Consider the following 19,543-nt stretch of genomic DNA (forward strand, 5'->3'; position numbering starts at 1 on the left):
ACCACCAATGGTACTTTCTCTAAAGAAATGTATGTGTGAGACAGTTTGTTTTGTAAGGAAGGAATCCACAGCTGCTTCTCCAGCATGGGGGGAAAAAAAAACCAACCTCTTCATCTACCAATCAGCTGCTACCTGTGATTCTAAGAGCCACATCCAAAGTGACGCATTTTGTCTTTAACTGTGTATCACATCCCCTGAAATCATCTTGAGCCACAGACTTGTATCCAAGGGCAGAATATGAATAAAAGTGCTTTGACACAAGAACTGGGATGCCGATTGGTTGGTTGACAGATGTTTTTATATATGAGACATATCACTTATTGTGCACACTGTGCAACACCCAGTAGGATATTGATTATCGAAAACATCTGTTGCCAATTCTTGTCCCTATTCCATTTTTGGCACACTTCCTCCCTCCCATCATGGCTCTTATGTTCTTTATTAACTTGTTTATGTAAAGGCATCCTGGCTGATATGAGCATGGTTCTGGGAATGGAATTTAGGTTTGTTAGCTGACTGTTGCTATATAGCACACATTTCTCGTAAAATTACCTTTCTTGTGACTTACTGAAACATCCATGATAACAGCTTGGACAGAGAGTCTCATAAGGATATCCTCCTTAAAAGGCTGCAGCTACAACAGGAAGCTGTTTCATCTGCCTCAACCTTTGTGTCACTCTAGTGTATAACTCTCGTCTGCTTTAGTCACAGACTAGTTCCCTTCTAGAGTCATTAACAGTTTATATTTCCCTAATATTTTCTCCCAGAGTAAGGTTACGAAATGAATTACTTTTGGCAGGGATATTGTGGGTTAGAATCAGCCTTGGGAAGAATATAAATCCTGCACCACGAGGTAGTGATGGGTAAATCTCAAGGCTGTGTGACTGAGAAATCCAACTGGAAATCTCATGAACCGGCTCTCCTGATATTTCTGGTCCTTTCTGGCAGGCAAACAGTACCTTGGAAAAAATCCTCTCTTGTGATATTTGAGTATTTTGCTCCCAGTTCTGGCAGAGGCATGTTACTTGAATTTGAAAAGTTACTTGAACTTACTGAAACTTCCAAGAAGGTCCTATTCAGGTTTGGGTAAGTTCTTTTTCTGAACTGGCTTTTCCATCCTTACTGCCGAGATCATCTGCTATCTTCCCTCCATGTCTCTTGTCTCACATTTAAATTGATACCGTTGATTTTTATCTGACATTCATCCTGTCACTGAGGAAGTGATGCTCTTGAATCTGACTAAATTGGAAAATATAAAAAGACAGTGAGGTCTAGAGCACGGGGACTCTAAAGATCTGGGTTCTATGCCTAGCTCTGCTGCTGGCGTGCTGGGTGACCTTAGGCAAGTCATTTCACCTCTCTGTGCCTTAATTTCCCCATGTGTGAATTGGGAATAATGATACCAACCTTCTTTGTAACACACTGAGATCTGCTGATGAAAAGCTTGGTGGCGTTATTTATTTTATTAGAGGGAGAAGGTGAAGAGCAAAATAAGGGAAGAGGGGGAGTGCAAATACTAAGTATGTGCCCTTCTTTTGCTGCTTTGACATAAAAAAAGGCTTGAGAGTTTTTTGTTAATAATTTAATACAGGGTTTTTTTGCACATTACCTACTCTGATTTTTTCCCCCACCTTTGTTTTGCACTAAGATGGCGTTTTCCTAGTGTTTAACTCAAATGGGTATCAATGAAAACAAACACAGAACAGAGTCTGGATAAAATAACTTCCTTGCTCAATCAGGTTTCACTTCTTTAGTTCTTGTGATGTCAGATTCTACTAGCTCTCCAGCTGTCCAGTGAGTCTTCCAAGGTAAAAAAGGCCTGAATTTCTGATGTATAAAAAGTAAGTAGGAAAAGCCATTTTTTGGTGGGAGGAAATAATTTCAGATTTCCTTTGCCCATCATAATAAAGCACAAACACATAATTATTTTTCTTCTGAAGTTTGCCTATTGAGCTGTGGGAAAGTGAGAAGATAAACATTTAGAAACATAATACATTGCATAAGAAACTCGAGCAAAACTCAAGGCAACCTCCTACCTGAAATAGGGCAGCAGTGTATGGGACTTGGTTTCATATGTACGCTAACCATTTGCGCCCATGTAAATGTATAGCAGTATAAATTGCATGCACTTTAAACTAGTGCACCTCTTGCCCCAAACTAAGCACTTTGACAAATGTCACTTGAGCAGATGGGAAAGGAGTGCCACCAGTTAAACTGTTCTATGTTCCAAATTTATTTTTGAGACAACTTAAGGCTATCTCTTAAATTTCTCTCCAGATTTCTTAAAGACCAGCCTATTTGTTTGGTCACAAATACAACGAAGTAATAAATCTTGATGAACATATGAAATCTGCCTGCATTTCCTTTGGAGCATCTTTAGTTTTTGCACCAGCTCTTTCCCATAGTTTGCTAAGTGGTGGAGATGGGGAAAATCTATTGCACCTTCATATATACTACAGTATGCTTACGGCAGGCTACTCTGAAGACCTTATTTATAATGCATTTGGGTTGGTGGTCTCAAATGAGTTGGTGAAAACATGTTTTCTGGATATGCTGTCAGGAGTCTTGGTTGCACATGCGTGTCAGAATAGGTTCTGAAATGTGGCTTGGGGTAGGGGAAGGAAGAGAGATCTCCAAAGTTTCTGACAAAAAGGAATGTAGGGTTGGTTATAAGAATAAAGGGAAACCAAACGCATCTGCCTCCTTAAGAACATTTTAGGGGTTCATTATGACATTAACCCAACACTAGAAGATAGTATTGTCAAGAGTTGCATGGTGGGAATGTTCTCACCTATGAATGTAACCACACTCTAGGACAGGTTGCTTGTGGATTTTAAGCCTGGGGCTGTTTGGAACGAATGATGCCAGTCTCCCGAATGGCTGTCGTGGGCCATGTTCTGAACAGAAAGACATTGGCACATTGTAATTAGAACAGTGTAAACCCTCCTAAATCTGGGGACACATTTAAGTCTTGTGGAGAAGAATAAAATATTGAACGAACTGCTGCTGGGTTAGGGAATCCAGCGCATATACTTTCCAAGGCCTAATTTGAGTGCATTTGAGGTTCATGTTGCACCTTTTCTGCAGTTCTAGTCTCCGGAAAGCATGAGCACAATATAAAGAGTTTATTGGAATGTTTTGGATATTTCTCTTGAAACAATTCTAGTATGCAAACTACAGCTAAGGTGTTCTCTCTTTTTCTAGCTCATGCTTATGTGAATTTGCCCTGTTGGACTAATTAAAGTTGAAACACCTTGTTTATATAGAGTGCTTCAGTACTCTGTAATGCTCTCATATGCTAAGGTGAAGTTGCTGTAAACCAGCTTTCTATTCCTTGTCTGCTTGGGATTTTTTTTTTTAAATGGTCACTAGCTTGGCTTAACAAATAGGTAATTCTGGATGAGAAAACAAGAACTGGCCTTTTAATTGAAGGTTGGTTAGGGATGTGAAATAGTATCCCAGATTGTGCAGTGTAAAGAGAAACCCACCTGTTTGTATGAGATGCCATTAAAGAACAAGGGGGGGGGGGGTATAATGGAGAACACTTTCAGAGAGGTGATTACATATAACAAAAGAGGGGACAGCATTCCTTCCCAAAAGCAGCATTATGAGGTCTGATGTCCCCTGAAACTTAACTTTCAAACTTCATTGCTTGACAGTGGGACCTGAAATAACCTCTTGCTTTTTTCTTTCTTTGTTTCTTTTTCTCTTTTCTCTTTTCTTTTTTTTTCTTTTTTTTTGGGGGGGGGTAAGTATGTTCTTGCTTAAGGTTTAATTGGCTCCAGTCGGTAGGAAAGGGCTCCAAGGCTGATTATTTATGGCTTACTGTCAAAAGTAGCTATAAAAAGGGCAGTATTATCTTGGAGATGCTGGGAAGGAAAATGTGATGGGGGGGAGGGAGTGGGGGAGTGTGTGCGCGCACGAGTGTTTTCTTGTACTGGATGAAATCAGAGTTTTGCTGCCTCAGCAGTGTGGTTTAAATTGAAGATTAACCCTTTGACCTTCACGGTGTCAAATCACTTACAGATGGATCACCAGTTACTTTTTTTTTTTCCACTTTTGGGGTGAAGAAGGGGGGTAACTTTTTTTTAAGAAAGTTGTTTGTTCATGCAGCTGGGCCTTTTGAGAGGCTCAGAAGCCCATCTGATTAAAAACAGCACTTGGCTAAACTCTGCAAAATCCTGCAAGCAAAAAAAGGTTTAATCCTCTTGTGCACAATGCATAAGGGTCTGCTCTTTTTTTTTTTTTTTTAAATTCTGATGTTAGAGCTATAATTATTTCTGGAGAACTTATCATTCTCCCCACCCCCTACCTCTTCTCCCCTCCTTCCCCCCCCGCCCCTTGTCGTGCTGATGGGATTAAAGTGTCTGCTCTTGAAAAGTAACTGAGTTTTTATTGGAAAAGATAAGTGGTATGTTGCAATTGTAAAATATAAATAACCTTGTTTCAATCATTCTCCTTTACAGCATCAGCAGAACAGAAATCAAGTGTGGTGGCAGATCCTTCTCTTCCTACATAACTTGGCCTTAAATGTGGAGGCGAACAGGAACCACGTAGGTCAGAGGTGAGACTCCTCCACCTGTTCCAGGTCACATCCAGCCTGCAGGGAGCACTGAACAAACACTGGTCTGGGGGAGAGAGACATGCACACCGCGGGCCGGATGTGAGGACTTTGTCAAACTCTTACTCATCTTCTCAAGCTTTTTTTTTTTTTTTCCCTCCCCCCCCCCCCCCGGGACTCTTCTTTACTGCTTCGTGCCTGATGAGGCTGGGAGCGCTTGTCCAACACTGTTGAAGGAAAGTCTTAGAACTTAGATGTGTTTGGTAAAGCTTGCTGCTGATTCCCCAAATCAGTAACCTCTATGCAAGTGAGGCAGGTAGTAGACAAACAGGTTCCTCTGCTCTGTTTTTGTTTTTTAATTGATAGAATGCAGCATTTTGTAATTTTGGCTGCTAGTTAATGATGGTGTCTGGGACTGATGGCTCTAAATGTACTTTAGGCTACTTCCGGATTAGAGACACTTGACTCCTCTATGGGATAACTTTGAAAAAAGTTCTTTTTAGAAACAATTACACTTAAGTAGTTTATGTACAGCAGCAGGTGGGTCACTGTTTGTTTATTTCCCTGAATTTTATTACCAGGGAGATATGTAAAAATCTAGCTTTGTTTAATGACTTAATTGGCCCAACTTGGGCCATTCTTCACATGAAGTCGCTCTTTGTCATTGCCACTAATAGATGGAATTGTTTCTGTTAGAGTCCAGAATCTTTCAGAAGATGTTGGTGACTCTTCAGTATCTTTGTGCAAAGGGCTGTTTGGTCCTGTACACTATATACTGTCCCCATAAACCAGGATAGAGCTGTTAAAGATGGAATATAATCTAAGCATCATTCTTCTGGAATTGTTAATCTGTATATTTTTGTTAGTGCTCTGGTGGATTTTTTCCCCCCTCCCTATCATATGCGCTGTTAAGAAGATTCAGATCCCAAGCATCTGATACGTTTGCTTCATGATTTGACTAGGAGATTAGTTAGTAATTACTTTGAACCCCTACACTGCAGGTTTGTACAAGTGATCGGTCTATTCTAATGAGTAATACTGGAAGTGATATTCGTGTACACTGACAACAGAAATACTACTTGGAGTGATAGTTCATTGTCATTCACTTGTGACTGTCTGGTGTTTTTAAATCTGTTTGGCTGCCACTCTTGGAACAGGGATGGGGAACTACCTACCCCAAAAATTTGGGTTTCGTTTGTTTATGAAGTGTGAAATACTAAGGGAAAAGAATATAGACTCTGCTTTCCACAGACTGTTTCCATACTTGCCCAGAGCTAATTCTAAATCACAAATTATAAAACTAACACTAGGAAAAATCTTTCTGGACAGTTGCCCTTCAGTCTTGCTACAGCTGTCAACACAGAGGGGTTCTGGAGCTCCTGGTCTGCTTTGAAGCCTAATGAACAGTAAAGAATCACTGTATTGGAAGAGTTTTCTTGCACATTCTCCTTCCCCTCCACTTCCCCTCCCCCCCCCCCCCCGCCTTTATTTTTTCTTGCCCTTCAAGTCTGTTTCCATCTCGGACATTTGTAATGACCCAGTTACCATGTACCCTCAGTAACCCCATTAAAGTGCCTGGTAATGATTTGTAGCACATATTTGTATTTGGATGCTTCCCCTCTATTTCTCAATCCCATCTCTTGACTGGCATTCTGCTTTTTCATGGCAGGAGTTGTCTAGCCCTCTCCAAACCAGCTCCCAGAACCCTCTCCGCTTACATAGCTCTGCTGCGATCGTTCAGTACAAATGGGGTTCCTCATGCAAACTGACTTTTTTGTTTCTCCACCCCCTAGCTAAAGCTACATTATGCAGAGTAATGTGTTCCTCTGGGATGGTCAGGAGTTCAGAACAATGATTCTTAAGTTAGCTTTGTTTCATTTTAGTTAAGCACGTGCACTATGGAGTTATGCAGTGGGATGTGAGTGGTACCTGTCATTGATTACTTTGTAGCGGTACTGGAAGCTGCTCCCTATTTCCTGAAATACCTTCCATGGCTCTGCAAAACAGAGTCACTTGGGGTGTGTGGTGCCTGGAGAACAGGGGTTTAAATAGGAAGCAAGCCTGAGGAGTGGGGTGAGCACAGACTGGATTGAGGGGAGTGAGCCCTCAGAATCTGGACCTTGGGGAGAGCCCCCTTAGAACTGAAGGTGTAGCATAGGCAGCAAGTGGAGCCCCCCTTTGGGGAAGTTAACCCCTGGCTCCATCCCTTCTGCCTGCAGCTGGAGCCCCAAGACCCTGTTGTCCTCCTCCCTGCTGCAGCCCAGAGCCACAAGACCCCTGCCCAGAGAAGCCCCAGGCATGCCCCTACCTTGGCCGGAGGAGCCCCGGGCTAGCTGCAGCCATGCCTCCACTCCCCTCCCCAGACCCAAGCAGCCTGGAGGAAAAGCGTCTCTTCAAAGATGCTTTTGATATGCCCCATGCAGGTTCTGGGGCAGCTGATGAGGCAGTATGTGCTATTCAGCTTCCTGGGTTCATCAGTAATTTCCCTGGAATCCAGAGAGATTACTGATAACCCAGGAAGCTGAACAGCACATACTTCCGGAACCTGCATGGGGCATAATAAAGCAAAAACTTCGCTGCCAAACCCCACAACTGGGGGTCCGGTTGCTGTGGCAGTGCCAGGGGAGGCCTATTATACCTATCACTCATGAGGTGTAGGCTTGTCAAGGAAACTGAGGGAGAGGGGAGTGGAGCTTTAGAGGTTGCAGTGGGGAAGGAATGAAATAAAGCTGTTAACCAGTATGGCGCAGACCTAGGTCATGCACACTCATTTCCCTACTGATTGGCTGAAATCCTTTCAACCGTCACAGAGGGGTCAGATTAATAACAGTCTTATGAAGTGTGCAAAAATTGGGCAAGCCCATCTGATTTTAGAACACTACTTCATCACCATATCAAGAAATCAAACTAGCATCATCTTTCTTCCTTAAATTCCAGCCTGGTCAGTTAAACCGAAAAGCAAATAAGTCTCCCTGGACTGCTCAGCCAACCACGACAGAAGTGTAAAATGGAATAGCAAGTTTGGTATAGGCACTTAATGATGGTCTGCCCTCATTAGCTTATTCTATAATAACACCCTTCTTAGTGGGGGGAATAAATTGCTGAAATAGTTTTGTAGTCCATCTAACTGTACAGAATTGTTTGGCTCACTGAGAGAGGGAGCCTTTCCTGGCCATGATGTCCACTGCTAGCAATGGATTTATCAAAACTGTCTCTTCCAAGGTCTTAAATTAGAATTCACTTGTTCTTGTATTTACAGTGAAGGCTGGATTATAAACCAGACTTCACTGTAGATACAGGACTAGTCCTAGACAAAGTCTGACTCCTGCAACATGCTGCCTTTAACTAGAGGTTTAACAACCACTGATGTTTTTCTTTAACATCTCATATTTGCATATCTTGGAGAAAGGAACCAGGGTTCTATCAACCCTAAACCTAAGGATCTTAATCTACTTCTTTGATGTCCAGGGGGATTCTGCTGTTGACTTCAAAGGGAGCAGGATTTGGTCACTACTTTTACCAGCTCATCATCTTCAGGAAATAATGGATTGTTATGTAGCATTGTCCCCTTCCATTGCCCATATGGAACATGTGCCCATTGTTCCATATGGGAACATATCAGGTACATTCAAGGGGTGGTTTTACTAACAGCCCTACTTTGCTTAAAGGGAAGGCTCATATTAATTACTATGAGCAACCTTGACAGGATATAATGCCCTTGATTCATCTCTGCAATGCCCATTCACACTAATGGGAGTTCTGCAGGTGGGTCAAGTGATACAGAGTATTAAGAGCTGACAGCAAAGCTATTCATAGTCATTCCAAAGAATATTGTTTTTAAATTGGCATTTGTGGTCATTTAAAAAAAAAACAAAAACCCAACACCTCCCTGTTGCTTTTGATTTGTTTCAGAAAGAAAAAAATACCTCAAGGAATTGGTGAGAGAGTGTTCAAGATCTCTTACAATTCCTAAAAAGCTCTTATGATCATTATTTCTTTGGTTTGTACACATTCACACAGGTAGAACACCACTTAGTTCTTGCCGATAAGGAAAAGCAGAAAAAGACTAAACACATTGAATGCACTGGAATGTAATTGTGTGTATGCCTGTATGTGTCTGTGTGTTTACATAAAAAGGCAGTCTGACATCCCCCCCACCCCTCCTTTTTTCTTCCACACCTCCCACCCCCTTCCCCCACAGATGGGAGGGTCTCTTCCTATGAATCCCATGCTGGAAGTTGGTTTCTGGGAAGTGAAACTTAAATCTGTAGAGTTTTTTAAAAGCCATTTTCCAGTTCTGTCTTCAGACGATTTGCTGCCTTTGGGGAGTGGAGGGAGGGGGTGGGAAGTGTAGATCTTTAAACTGTTTTAAATTTTATTATGAAGATTTTGCATGTACAAAGTTATCTTTAAAAATCAAGTGGAGTCTCCCTGATTTGTGGATTCATCCCCAGGAGAGCATCGCCACAGACTCTTCAGCTCCAGGGAGACTACTTTAGGCCTGCACCCCTCAGAAGACCACTCCAGTTTGGTTATACTACTCTGAGGAAAGGTTGAGGGTAGAAGGGGGATGTAACACTTCTCCCTTCTCACTGATGTGTTGTAGTCACATGATGTAAGAAGACAAACATGGCTATGATCTTACTAAATGGGTGCTTAAAGTTAGGCTCCTAGTGGGGGATTTTCAAAAGCACCTAAGAGAGTTTGGTGCTTTTGAAAATCCTGACACTAAATATGGACTTTTGGTGCCCAAAGTTAGACTACTTAAAAAAAAAAAAAAACAACCACCCCCCTCCTCCCAACTTGAATGTATCTCTTTCTTTTCCAAATCCTCTTCCTTTCCTTCTGTGGTATCAGAAATGTATTCAAATCTCCTCTGCATTTCTCTTTAAAGATCCATAGATGAGCATATTTTGACGTGCAGCTTCATTTCCCCCTGGACTTTTCTACTCTTGTTGGAGAGGTTTCATTTTTAAACTTTGGAGTAATTAATTGCCTCCAGTGGCTGCCTTGGAGAATCAAAAAGATGAGGGGGAGAGAGGTTCTCAATGTATTGTTTAAAATGCTCTTAACCTTTCATAGAGTGTCCCTGCTGAATGAATCTTATGTTCTCCCAGCTGAAGAAGTACAGCCGATGCTCTCCTGTGAAATCTTTGTCTAGACTAGTCCTGAAGTGCACACGCCCTCTCTGCCATGGACTGAGACCCAGTGAGAATGTAGCATTTTGTTTATCTTGGCTGTGTGCCTCCAGGACTCCTGCCTGTAGTGATGGTGACTGGGAGGAGCTCCTTTTTTGTATCTGTGCAGTATATTTGCTCTGTGCTTTCTCTCTGGTGCTTTTTAATACTTGGAATTTTTTTCTAATAACTGGTACAATTTTTAATAAAATTGTTAAATGCTATGTATTCTGTTCTTTTGCTTTTTGTATGGTTTAATGGCTGTATGACACTCCATTCTAGTGATCCGAACCTTCACAAATTGCCCAATAGGCCTGTAATTTGGTAAAATAATATGGAAGTACAACTTTGGTTGGTAAACTTTGTAAATGGCTGGTAGATCCATGTGTATACTCCCTGTTACCTACCCCATACCAACCTCTGCAGCTAAACCAAGATTTTCCTTTAATATGCTGTCTTTGTACAGGGGAAAAAAACAGGTTTTTCTAAGCCCACTGGTGACTGAATTATGAAATACGTGAAATATGAAGCTTTTGAGGCTGTATTATCACCACAGTACACTGGGCTTTACAAGGCTGTTGCTAATAGGAGCTGCACAGCTAAACTTTCCACTTCCATCCACAAAGTTGAAAATTGTATCTTAACACAGGTAACAATATGCTGCCTCCAGACTCTTAAAATGTGGCTTCTACTGGCTGTTTTTTGTACTTCCTATGCAAGCTCATTCAAAGATGATCAGGTGCAGGTTTTTATGGATGATTAACAAATGTATTTGCATTAATCTACCAAGGAAGATGCAGGTCTATACTACTAATTATGTATATTTTATGCAAATGAACGGTGACTCTAAGGGATAAGATGGTGTCACTGGTCCTAGTTGAGCTCCCTCTTTTGGCTACTCCCTAGACTGCTGTGAGGGAACAGAGCCTCCTGCTGCCTAGGTGTCTGTCTCCAGAGCCTGACTGGAGCTCAGCCACTGCCCCTAGGCACATACTTGAGGTACAGACCATTTCTCTAGTACCCCCTCTTGAGAGCTGGAACACTGGTGTTCACTTGCCTAGAGTGCTGACCCTTCAGACTCTTCTGCAGCTTATGCACCCGCTTCTGGAAGCCCACCAAAAGTGAGTGTCTTCTGGGTTACCATTTAACTCTCTCGGGAGACACGTGGCAGTTGTGAAGCATACAACACACGCAGACATTTTGACCAGAATCTAACACATTATTACTTCTTTACTTAATCACCTGAGAAATAGACAGAGTATAGATCATTTAGAAAACAAACATTCTAAATGCGGTGCTCCTCACTACTTCACCCTTCCCTTGCGGGACCAACTGTGTTCAGGCTGTAGGAGAGACTCTCATCGGGCCCCTACATATTGTTGAGTTGCTTCTCCCTCCTCTTAAATAGGAGAAAAATGGCCATTTGAGTAAAGCAGTTCCTGCCCTCTTAACTTTTTAGCCCCTTTATCAGATGTCCTGCTCAGCCTCCCCAGGTGATCTGACCCCTGGCAGGTGGTTTTGTTGCCAGTGACCTTCCCTGACAAACCAGTTCTCTAGGATAGAAACCAGCACTTTGTCCTTTCTGAGTAGGGGACCAGCATGATTTAACAACCCTCTCTTGTTAGGCCTTTGCCACTACTGCAGTTGGAATTTTGGTCCGACATGGAGGTGAAAAGACAATAGAAGACAAAGGACCACTTTTACAATAAGAGTTTTCAGCTTGGTAAAGATACATAGAGAATTCATAATCTCTCACAGAATTCATGAATTGTACAGATTCCCCAGGTTATCACAGATGGTAATGAATCTTCTCCCCCCCGCCCAGTTGCAAAGTCAAATTCCTGATTTCACTGAGCTAGTAAATTCACACTTATATTTGGGACCCTGATGTGTACCCCTCTGTGGAATTCAATTTTATTGAGTTCCTGTAAATAATTGGAGGAAATATTTCCATTGAATAATGGTAACCAGTCCAGGCAGGACAATGTATGAGTTTAATAATTTTAGTATACTTCATTAAAGCAATATTACTAGTGAGATTTTAATCTCCAAAAGGCTTAGGAAACTGAGTTAATATTCCCACTACAATGTTAAGTTGTCTTGTTTTGGTGTATGCCTTACAATAGGGTCTTTCATTTCATGAACACATGATGTATGCAGTAATATGAAAAGCAACATGCACATCTAAAATTATAGAAAAAAGTACAATTTATTTTCATTGTATTAGATTTGCTGAGAAATGTGTCCCCTGCCCAGTGTCATGTGATTATGAAAGAGCTTATTGTAATATACTCGTACAAGGGGACAGAGGTAAGATTGATGCAGCTGGGGGAATTAACTCTGAATTTCCTGACTCTTGTATGATTAAAATCTGAATTTTTTCATAATTATTTTATTAAAGTAAAATGTGGCCTTTAAAAACTAACTGTATGGTCGTAGCACTGACACGTAGCTGGAACAGCTGAAAGGGCTTTTACCTAACAGGAAACATAGGCTGGTGCACAAATGGCTGGAACAAAATCCTTCCTTGGAGATCTCCCAAAGGACTAAACCCAGCTTTGCTTAAGTTATGAAATTAGATGCTATCACAGCCTGTAGTCATATGACTGCAGCCAAGTGAGGTTTTGTTTTTTTTTAACTGTATACATTAGAACCTGGGGTGAAGAGAGATGATAAGATCAAGCATCAAAACCAAATCCAACATGCTCACACACAGGAGTACTCCCAGGATCAACAACAACAAGGTGGAGATTTCCTCCTCAGATCCTGACTAGACTTAAACGTGCATACTAATAAAAATTAGACAGAAGCAGAGTCCCTTGCACAGTCTGCTTCCAGCCACTGTCCCTTCACTTGTAACGGGGTGGGGCAATCGCGATATGTTCTTCCTAGGACGTATTTGCACCATAGTAACAGCTTTTAAAAAAATGTGTTTTAGTTTCATACTATTAACCTTAAATGGTATGCTTTAGTGATGAGATAAATAGTTTAAGTTAGGTTAGTGCTGCAGGAAAGTGTTTATTAAGAAGTGTTCGGCCTACCTATAAATAAAATGAGGATAAATACACTGTTCTGATGCTCAAAGTTCTTCTCTCCTTACACTACCAGATCCATAAAGCACTATATTCCCCTTAACTTCAGCAAAAAGAGGCACTGGAAGAATCTACTGCACTTAGTGGACTATGATTAAACATCCAGAAATTTTCAAAATGTAATACCTCGATATATGGCTAAAGTACTGGTCCTTGCTGAGCATGATTTACATGAATGCTGCCCAAAGCAAGCTTCTGTCTGCTTACACATCTGAATCATTCAGAAATAGATTGGTATTTAAAAGATACTTTAGAAAATCCATTCATTTCTGGTCTAGCACCAAGTCTTTTATGTTTATTTGGTTTGGGGGGGGGGGTCCAAAAAGTCAGTTTTTGAGACAGACCTAACTGACTGGGAAACAGTGGCTTAAAATGGGAGAGCTTCAACTGCATTGTCTCATTCAAGCAAACAAAAAAACAGCCAGGGACATTTTTAACCATGGGCAACAGAAGTGGCTTGGCCCCTCTGCTTTTGGGGGCATCACACAAGCTGAGCAATTTTCCACCACAGGTGAGGAGCAGAGGCAACTTGCCAACTAATTTCCTCCTTTCTGGCAGGTCAGGACAGCTGTTTCTGTTTGAATGATTATACATATACTTGCTGAACAGTAGGAGTTTGCTTAATGTCATATCATGACAAAGTCCCTGCCTCAAGGAGCTTCCAATACAAGCTAGGGAGCATTCAATACGTGTACAATACCATGTGATTGGAGAATGAAGTGGTATGTCTGAAAATGGAGGAGACTTTATATAAACATTTGTACATATTGCTAATTAGCATTAAAATGCTGCATGAAAACAAATATGCTTCCTTCCAACAGGGATTTGAATTAAAAAGTGGATGATAGTTCAGTGCTAATACCTACTTGTTGTTATATGCTACTGATGGGTGTTTGCTACTACTTTGACTTCCTTTACATCTGATGCAGGTATTGCTTTTTGTTATTTTGAGGTCCTGATGTCTGTCTGTCCCTTTAACAAAATTAAGTGTCTGACATCAATATAAATGTTCCATATGAAAGGTCTTTAAACCTTGATTTCTCCTAAATGATTTAATTCTCTCCTCTCTAAAATTATAATGGTCTCTTTTCTTTACTTATTGAAATCTGTGTCAGCATTCTCCCTCTCTGTTTTGCCTCAGGACTCTTGATGTATACAAAGGATCCTCTGTTTTTTCACTCTTAGTCACATGCTTAACCTCAATGCTGTAAACTAAACATCCACCCTCTGTGGCTGGAGATGACCCTATTTATGTCTGTAGCTCAAATCAAAACAGCAACAGTTGTGAAAACTGTGTATGATGGAGACAACTAGCTTTTAGTAAACGGACAACAAATCTCGATTTTTGGATAACTAAATGAGTTCCAGAGTTTATGGGAAACTTCAAACAGAAATAATAAGCAGGAGATGGCTAATGGGTTATATAAGGAAAAAGTTCTTTTGAGTCATTTTCCTTTACCACCCCTGGCGTTTATTGAAGATGATTTATTAGCATAGTTCTTCTGTGTGTTTGTTTTTAGGCAGTGTGAATTCTGTTTGAGACAGTGAAGTGACAGCCATGTTCAGGGGTGACTACTTTTAAATTCTTTAGTTAATTAACCACTGGTGAAAGGTGCCAGAATGATAGGTCTGAAGCATGAAGTCTTCTGTATCAACAGAGCAGGCAAAGCCCGTCAGTTATAGTTCAGGTTTCCTCCTCATACTGCCCTGCTAAAGTGCCACTCAACCCTGAGATGGCAGGACCATCTGTGTATATGAAGGGCTTTGGTTTCAGTACTCAGTCACTCTTCAACCTTTATGCTAAGACTGCCAACAAGGGTGCCAATTGTGGGGGGGCTTTTCATAAGGTGTACACTTGTCCATTGGGAACTGGCTGAGATGACAATCATATTTCACAAAGGCCATTCAACAGCCAACAGATGGTAACGTTTGGGGATAGCTTGGGTGGGAGAAGAAACATTTTATAGAGGAAGTGGGTCATAAACAACTGAAAAGCCTGAAGTCATGTTTAGTTCCATGCAGAGAGAACACAAAAGGACTTATAATGTCCACATACAAAGGACTATCGTTTTTTTTCTCTGTGTTTAATTCCCACCCATATTAATTAATAAGACCTCAAAAATAGACAAGGATCCTTCTCAGTGAGTGGTTCTTGCTCTTTTGCTACAACCTCTAAAGGTAGTGGGGAAGAGAAACATTCCTACAAAACACTCAAAGTTCTTCCAGTACAATCCCTTTCTTCCTCCTTACAGTCATCTAAAATGCTTTACCTTTTCTTTCAGAATTTGGCAAGAGTGCCAAGAAAAAACGTGTCTGTATGTTTTTAAAAAAGGATTTCAACAATCTCCTCAAGATCTCCTCTCTGTGACCCCATTTGCAGTTGCCGGCGGCTGTTTTACAGGCAAATTTTCTTGGCCACTCAGAATTTGTACCCTCTAGCACAATTCTTAGACCTGCTTTTCTTTAGTCAGGAATTCCTGAGGCTCTTCAGAAGGGTGAGAACAAATAACTTGCTCTGTCTTCTCCTCTGAGTCCTGATACAGACAGGCCGCTTCTGACAGTATTAGGTCATGTAGTCCATCCGCCTGTCAGTGCAGGCATGTTCCCTACAGCATATTCTCCAGTGCTTTGATTAGTCTAATTTTAAATGTCCCAAGTGACTGGCTTTCCACTACTTCCCTAGAGAGACTGTTCGACAACCTAATAAATCTCACTGACAGGATCTTTTCCCCAATATTCATCCTACATTTTCTCTTTCTTAATTGTATTCCACTACCCTAGTTATTTGCCCTTGTACCACCTTGTAAAGAGACAATACACTAAGCAACTGTTATAGCTAATACATGCTAATAGCCTGATCCAAAGTCCATTGAAATCTATGGAAAAACTCCCATTAACTTCAATGGGCATTGGTTCAGGCTCTAGAAAATCAGATCTACCTGGCCTATTCACCTCTGTGACAGATTAGTTTATGTCTGTCCATGTGTGGAGAAAATATTGGTAATATGGTTATGAACAATATGCATAAGTTAGTTTTCTCACTCACCTTGTACTGCTACTTATTGAGTCTGAAAGGGTTAATTTCTCCCTGAGGAGAAGGGGTAGTGAGGCATAGCTGTATGTCATGTGAGCCTGTCTGGATTAGATTTGGAACTGGTTATATTCTCAAGAACTGACTGGAATCAACACAGATGAATGGAGTGTGCTGGAGAGACAATAGAAGCTCCAACAACCAAACATTAGCTTTTAATGACTGGGAAAGGAAGGCAAGCTGAACATGGGAAGACAGCAGGGGCTGCAACTTGGGACAAATGGGCCAGGTGTGAACAGACTGTGTTTTAAGTTTCCGGCTACCCAAGCAGATACACCAGGTGAGAGGGAGACAGAAGATGAATCCCAGGAGACTATGGAACAGTGGGGTAATATGTGGGGCAAACTGACTTAAGCTTTGCTTTACCATTCAGACCTGCACTCTTGAATATTGTGCTACAGCTGACTAATAAATGCTGACTTGTTTATGAGGTTGCTGCTGTTACTTACTGGTTGCATTGCTCCCTGAAGGAGTAAAATTTGTAGCAGGAGTTTGAACTCATTTGGACTGGCTGTAAAGCCCCCGTGAGCAACAGGCATGCTGAACCCAGAAAGCCCAGTCTTGAAGTAATGTAGCCACATGGCTTGCCCTCATAAAAAGCTAAGCCAAGAGCTTTGCAAATAATAGGGGTATTCACAAAGAAACTCATAATGGTCCCTTCTGACCTTAGTATCTATGAAACTGTGTAAAGTCTGGGGCATTGCACACCCCTGTAATTCCATGACAATATGTCTGTATCAAACTACAAATCCCATTTTGTTTTGTGAACACCATTTTGACTTTAAAGTACACTGTACTTTCACTGTTGCCCATTTAACCTCCATCTTGAATTGGGCTTTCACGAGGTGTTAGCAGAGGGCTAACAATGGAGAGCAATCAGGAATTGTTAACCTGGATGATCTTCCATTCAAATTCCTACGACAATGAGTTGGCTATCTGCCCCCCAAGGAACCAGTTGTCCCAGGTGGGCATGTAACCATAGCAACAAAATACCTGATGAGTGACTTTGAAGCCACTCAGGAGAATCACCTGATGAGGGACTGGAACTTTTTATACAAGGAAGGCTCTCTCACTGGCCATTTGGGTGGAGACGAGAACACAAGGCTGTGCAGGTGCTAAGAAAGAATCCTGGACTTCCTAGAAGACACTGACTGAGACCCAGAGGGCTCTCTGGACACTGGAGGGAAGGTTTTGTCTACAGGTATTTATTATTACTCCCTGGATCTGTGTATCTCTTGTGCTTAAGTGTGTGTTAAGGTGTGATTGGTTTAGAAATTCCTTTGCAAAGTGTGTGTCCCCTTTGCTTTCACTGTCTCATAGTTCCTGAAGGAGGATACAGTAATTTTTTGGGTCCACAGCTTCAGTGGAGCTCTGGGAACATGCAAGGCTTGGGAGAGCTGGCCCTAGTTTCAGAGTGTAGACAGTTGGACTGCAGAGTCTCATCTTTCAGGAAAGCATGCTAGAGGATTGACACTGTGAAAGTGCATGTTGAGACCCAGAGACTGAGGCAGAGCCCAGACTCTACCCATCCCTAGCCATCCTAAGATGTGAGACCCAGGAGTGGGATCAAAATACAGTAACCTGAACAGTGTCCACTAGGGGGAGCACAATGTAATTGCCAGCTGTGTCTGATTTTCCCTTATGGCTGTAGTCCTACCTGGGACTACACTAATAATGTGATATCTAATACAGCACAAGGCCTTCATTCTATCTTCTTAGCAATCATGACTCAATTCACATGAGTAGAGGGCTCAAGTGAAACTGAACTGTGCCCACAAACAATGGTAAACTAATATCTATCACTCCCCATCTCACTCAAAAGCCACTTTAAAATGTCCTTCTATTTTAAGACCTAAAGGTCTATAGCCACAGCTTTCACCTTATTCCTGAGCTAAATGTCATTTCTCTAGACAGCCTCACACACAAAAATAACACTATCCACCTACGAAAAAATAGGCAGTTCTTAATACCTCTTTGAGCAAGTTACGCCACAGTGATGCTGCATTTCAGAGCCTGGATTGGAACAGCAAGAGTTCTCCTCCGCTGCATTGTCCAGATCCAAATCCCTGCTGTCGGAAATTGCACAGCTTCAGTGGTTATTTCAGAGAGGGTCTATTGAATCCTTGAAACTGTACAAGATGTGCCCTGGATTTATTTCTTATTAAATATGCATGTAATACTTACTCTTGGGTGTGCCCCTTCTAAGCTAGGTCTGGGGATGCAGAAGGGGGTTGCATTGCACACAGGTGCTGGCATGCAACTATTCTTCACCTTTGGTGATGATGAAGGTTGCCTTGTGGTACAGATATGCTTATTATATAGTCCTTGGAGCACGGCGCTTTTACACCATTCCCTACATGTACCGTATATCTTTATGCAAACCACACTAAGTGTGGCTCTCTCAAACCTCAGTGTGGTACAGAGGCTAATGAGTCTGCTATAGCCTTTGGGCAATGAAAGTCTCTTTTGGCTTGGGCAGCAGAAGCTCATTCTTCTACATCCAGAGATCCTGTGTTCAATCCCCACTGCCACTAACCAACCTGGAGTATTGGGTTATAAGTGGTGTCCCACCTTGGAATATGAGTTGGGTTGAACCTTGGAGTGAGCTTCTCTGGCTAGGGGAAATGTGTAACCCCTGCCCACACAGAGGCTGGACCACATGGGGGTTTGAACTAACAGGGATGGATCTTTCAGCTTAGACAGTAAAGGCTTATTCTCTTTGATCTGTTGTTCCCAGGGTTTGATTCCTGTTTCTGATGACCCATCCAGGAGCATCATGTTAAACTTGGAATGCCACTGATGTCCCAAATAGGCTGAAATCTCTTGATTAAAGGAAGGGTGTTTGGGCTGGGTCGCTCACCATATATGGTAATATGGTGCAGCCGTTAAAGAATACATGGGCAAAGGAAAGCTAGGTTTATTCCTGGATCTGATAGTGTTGTGTGATAGAGTAAGTGACTTGCAGTAAGTTATCTGGGCCTCAGTTTAGCCATCTGTGAATACTGATTTATTGATATCCCAGGTGAGGCTTAATCCCTTAGTGTGCAGGGAGCTTTGAAAGTCTCAAATGGAAGATGCTCTATAAAGATAAAGTAGTATTACTATAGTACAGGGGCTGGCAACCTTTGACAAGTGGCGTGCCAAGTCTTCATTAATTTAAGGTTTCACGTGCCAGTAATAAATTTTACATTTACAGGGCCCCCCCAACAGAACCCCAGGCTGGCAGCGGGCTGAGTGGGCTGGCGGCCAGTACCCTGGCTGGGAGGGGGCTGGGCAGCTGGAACCCCAGACCAGCAGCGAGGTGAGCGGGGCCAGCGGCTGGTATCCCACGTTGGCAGCAGGCTGACAGGGGCCAATGGCCGGAACCCGGCAGCGGGCTGAGAGGGGTGGTGGACAGAACCCCAGGCTGGCAGCAGCTCACCCGCTGCCAGTCTGGGGTTCCGCTGGCTCCTGCCAGCCGGGGTCCTGTCCGCTGGCCCCGCTCAGCCTGCTGCCACTCTGGGGTTCTGTTCGTCGGCTGAGTGGGGCTGGCGGCTGGGACCCTGGCTGGCAGCAGCGTGCCAGTAAAAATCGGCTCGTGTGCTGCCTTTGTCACGTGTGCCGCAGGTTGCCGACCCCTGCT

General features: G+C 42.3%; 1 protein-coding gene across 2 annotated transcripts in view; it reads left to right on the forward strand.

Annotated features, from left to right (window-relative positions):
- The window catches only part of BMF (Bcl2 modifying factor), a 33,574-nt gene extending 17,228 nt beyond the window's left edge, over positions 1-16,346 (forward strand). The window contains exons 4-5 of one of the 2 annotated variants that reach the window (XM_073348808.1): positions 4,467-4,564; positions 15,113-16,346. In XM_073348808.1, coding sequence (XP_073204909.1) covers positions 4,467-4,564; positions 15,113-15,269 — 255 coding nt within the window. In that variant the 3' untranslated portion in view covers positions 15,270-16,346. Of the gene's footprint in view, positions 1-4,466; positions 6,147-15,112 lie in introns of those variants that run through there. The other variant, XM_073348807.1, reaches the window with a different exon arrangement.
- Positions 16,347-19,543: the final 3,197 nt, after the last annotated feature.

The sequence above is a fragment of the Lepidochelys kempii genome, chromosome 6 (assembly GCF_965140265.1).
Source record: "Lepidochelys kempii isolate rLepKem1 chromosome 6, rLepKem1.hap2, whole genome shotgun sequence".
NCBI lineage: Eukaryota > Metazoa > Chordata > Testudines > Cheloniidae > Lepidochelys > Lepidochelys kempii.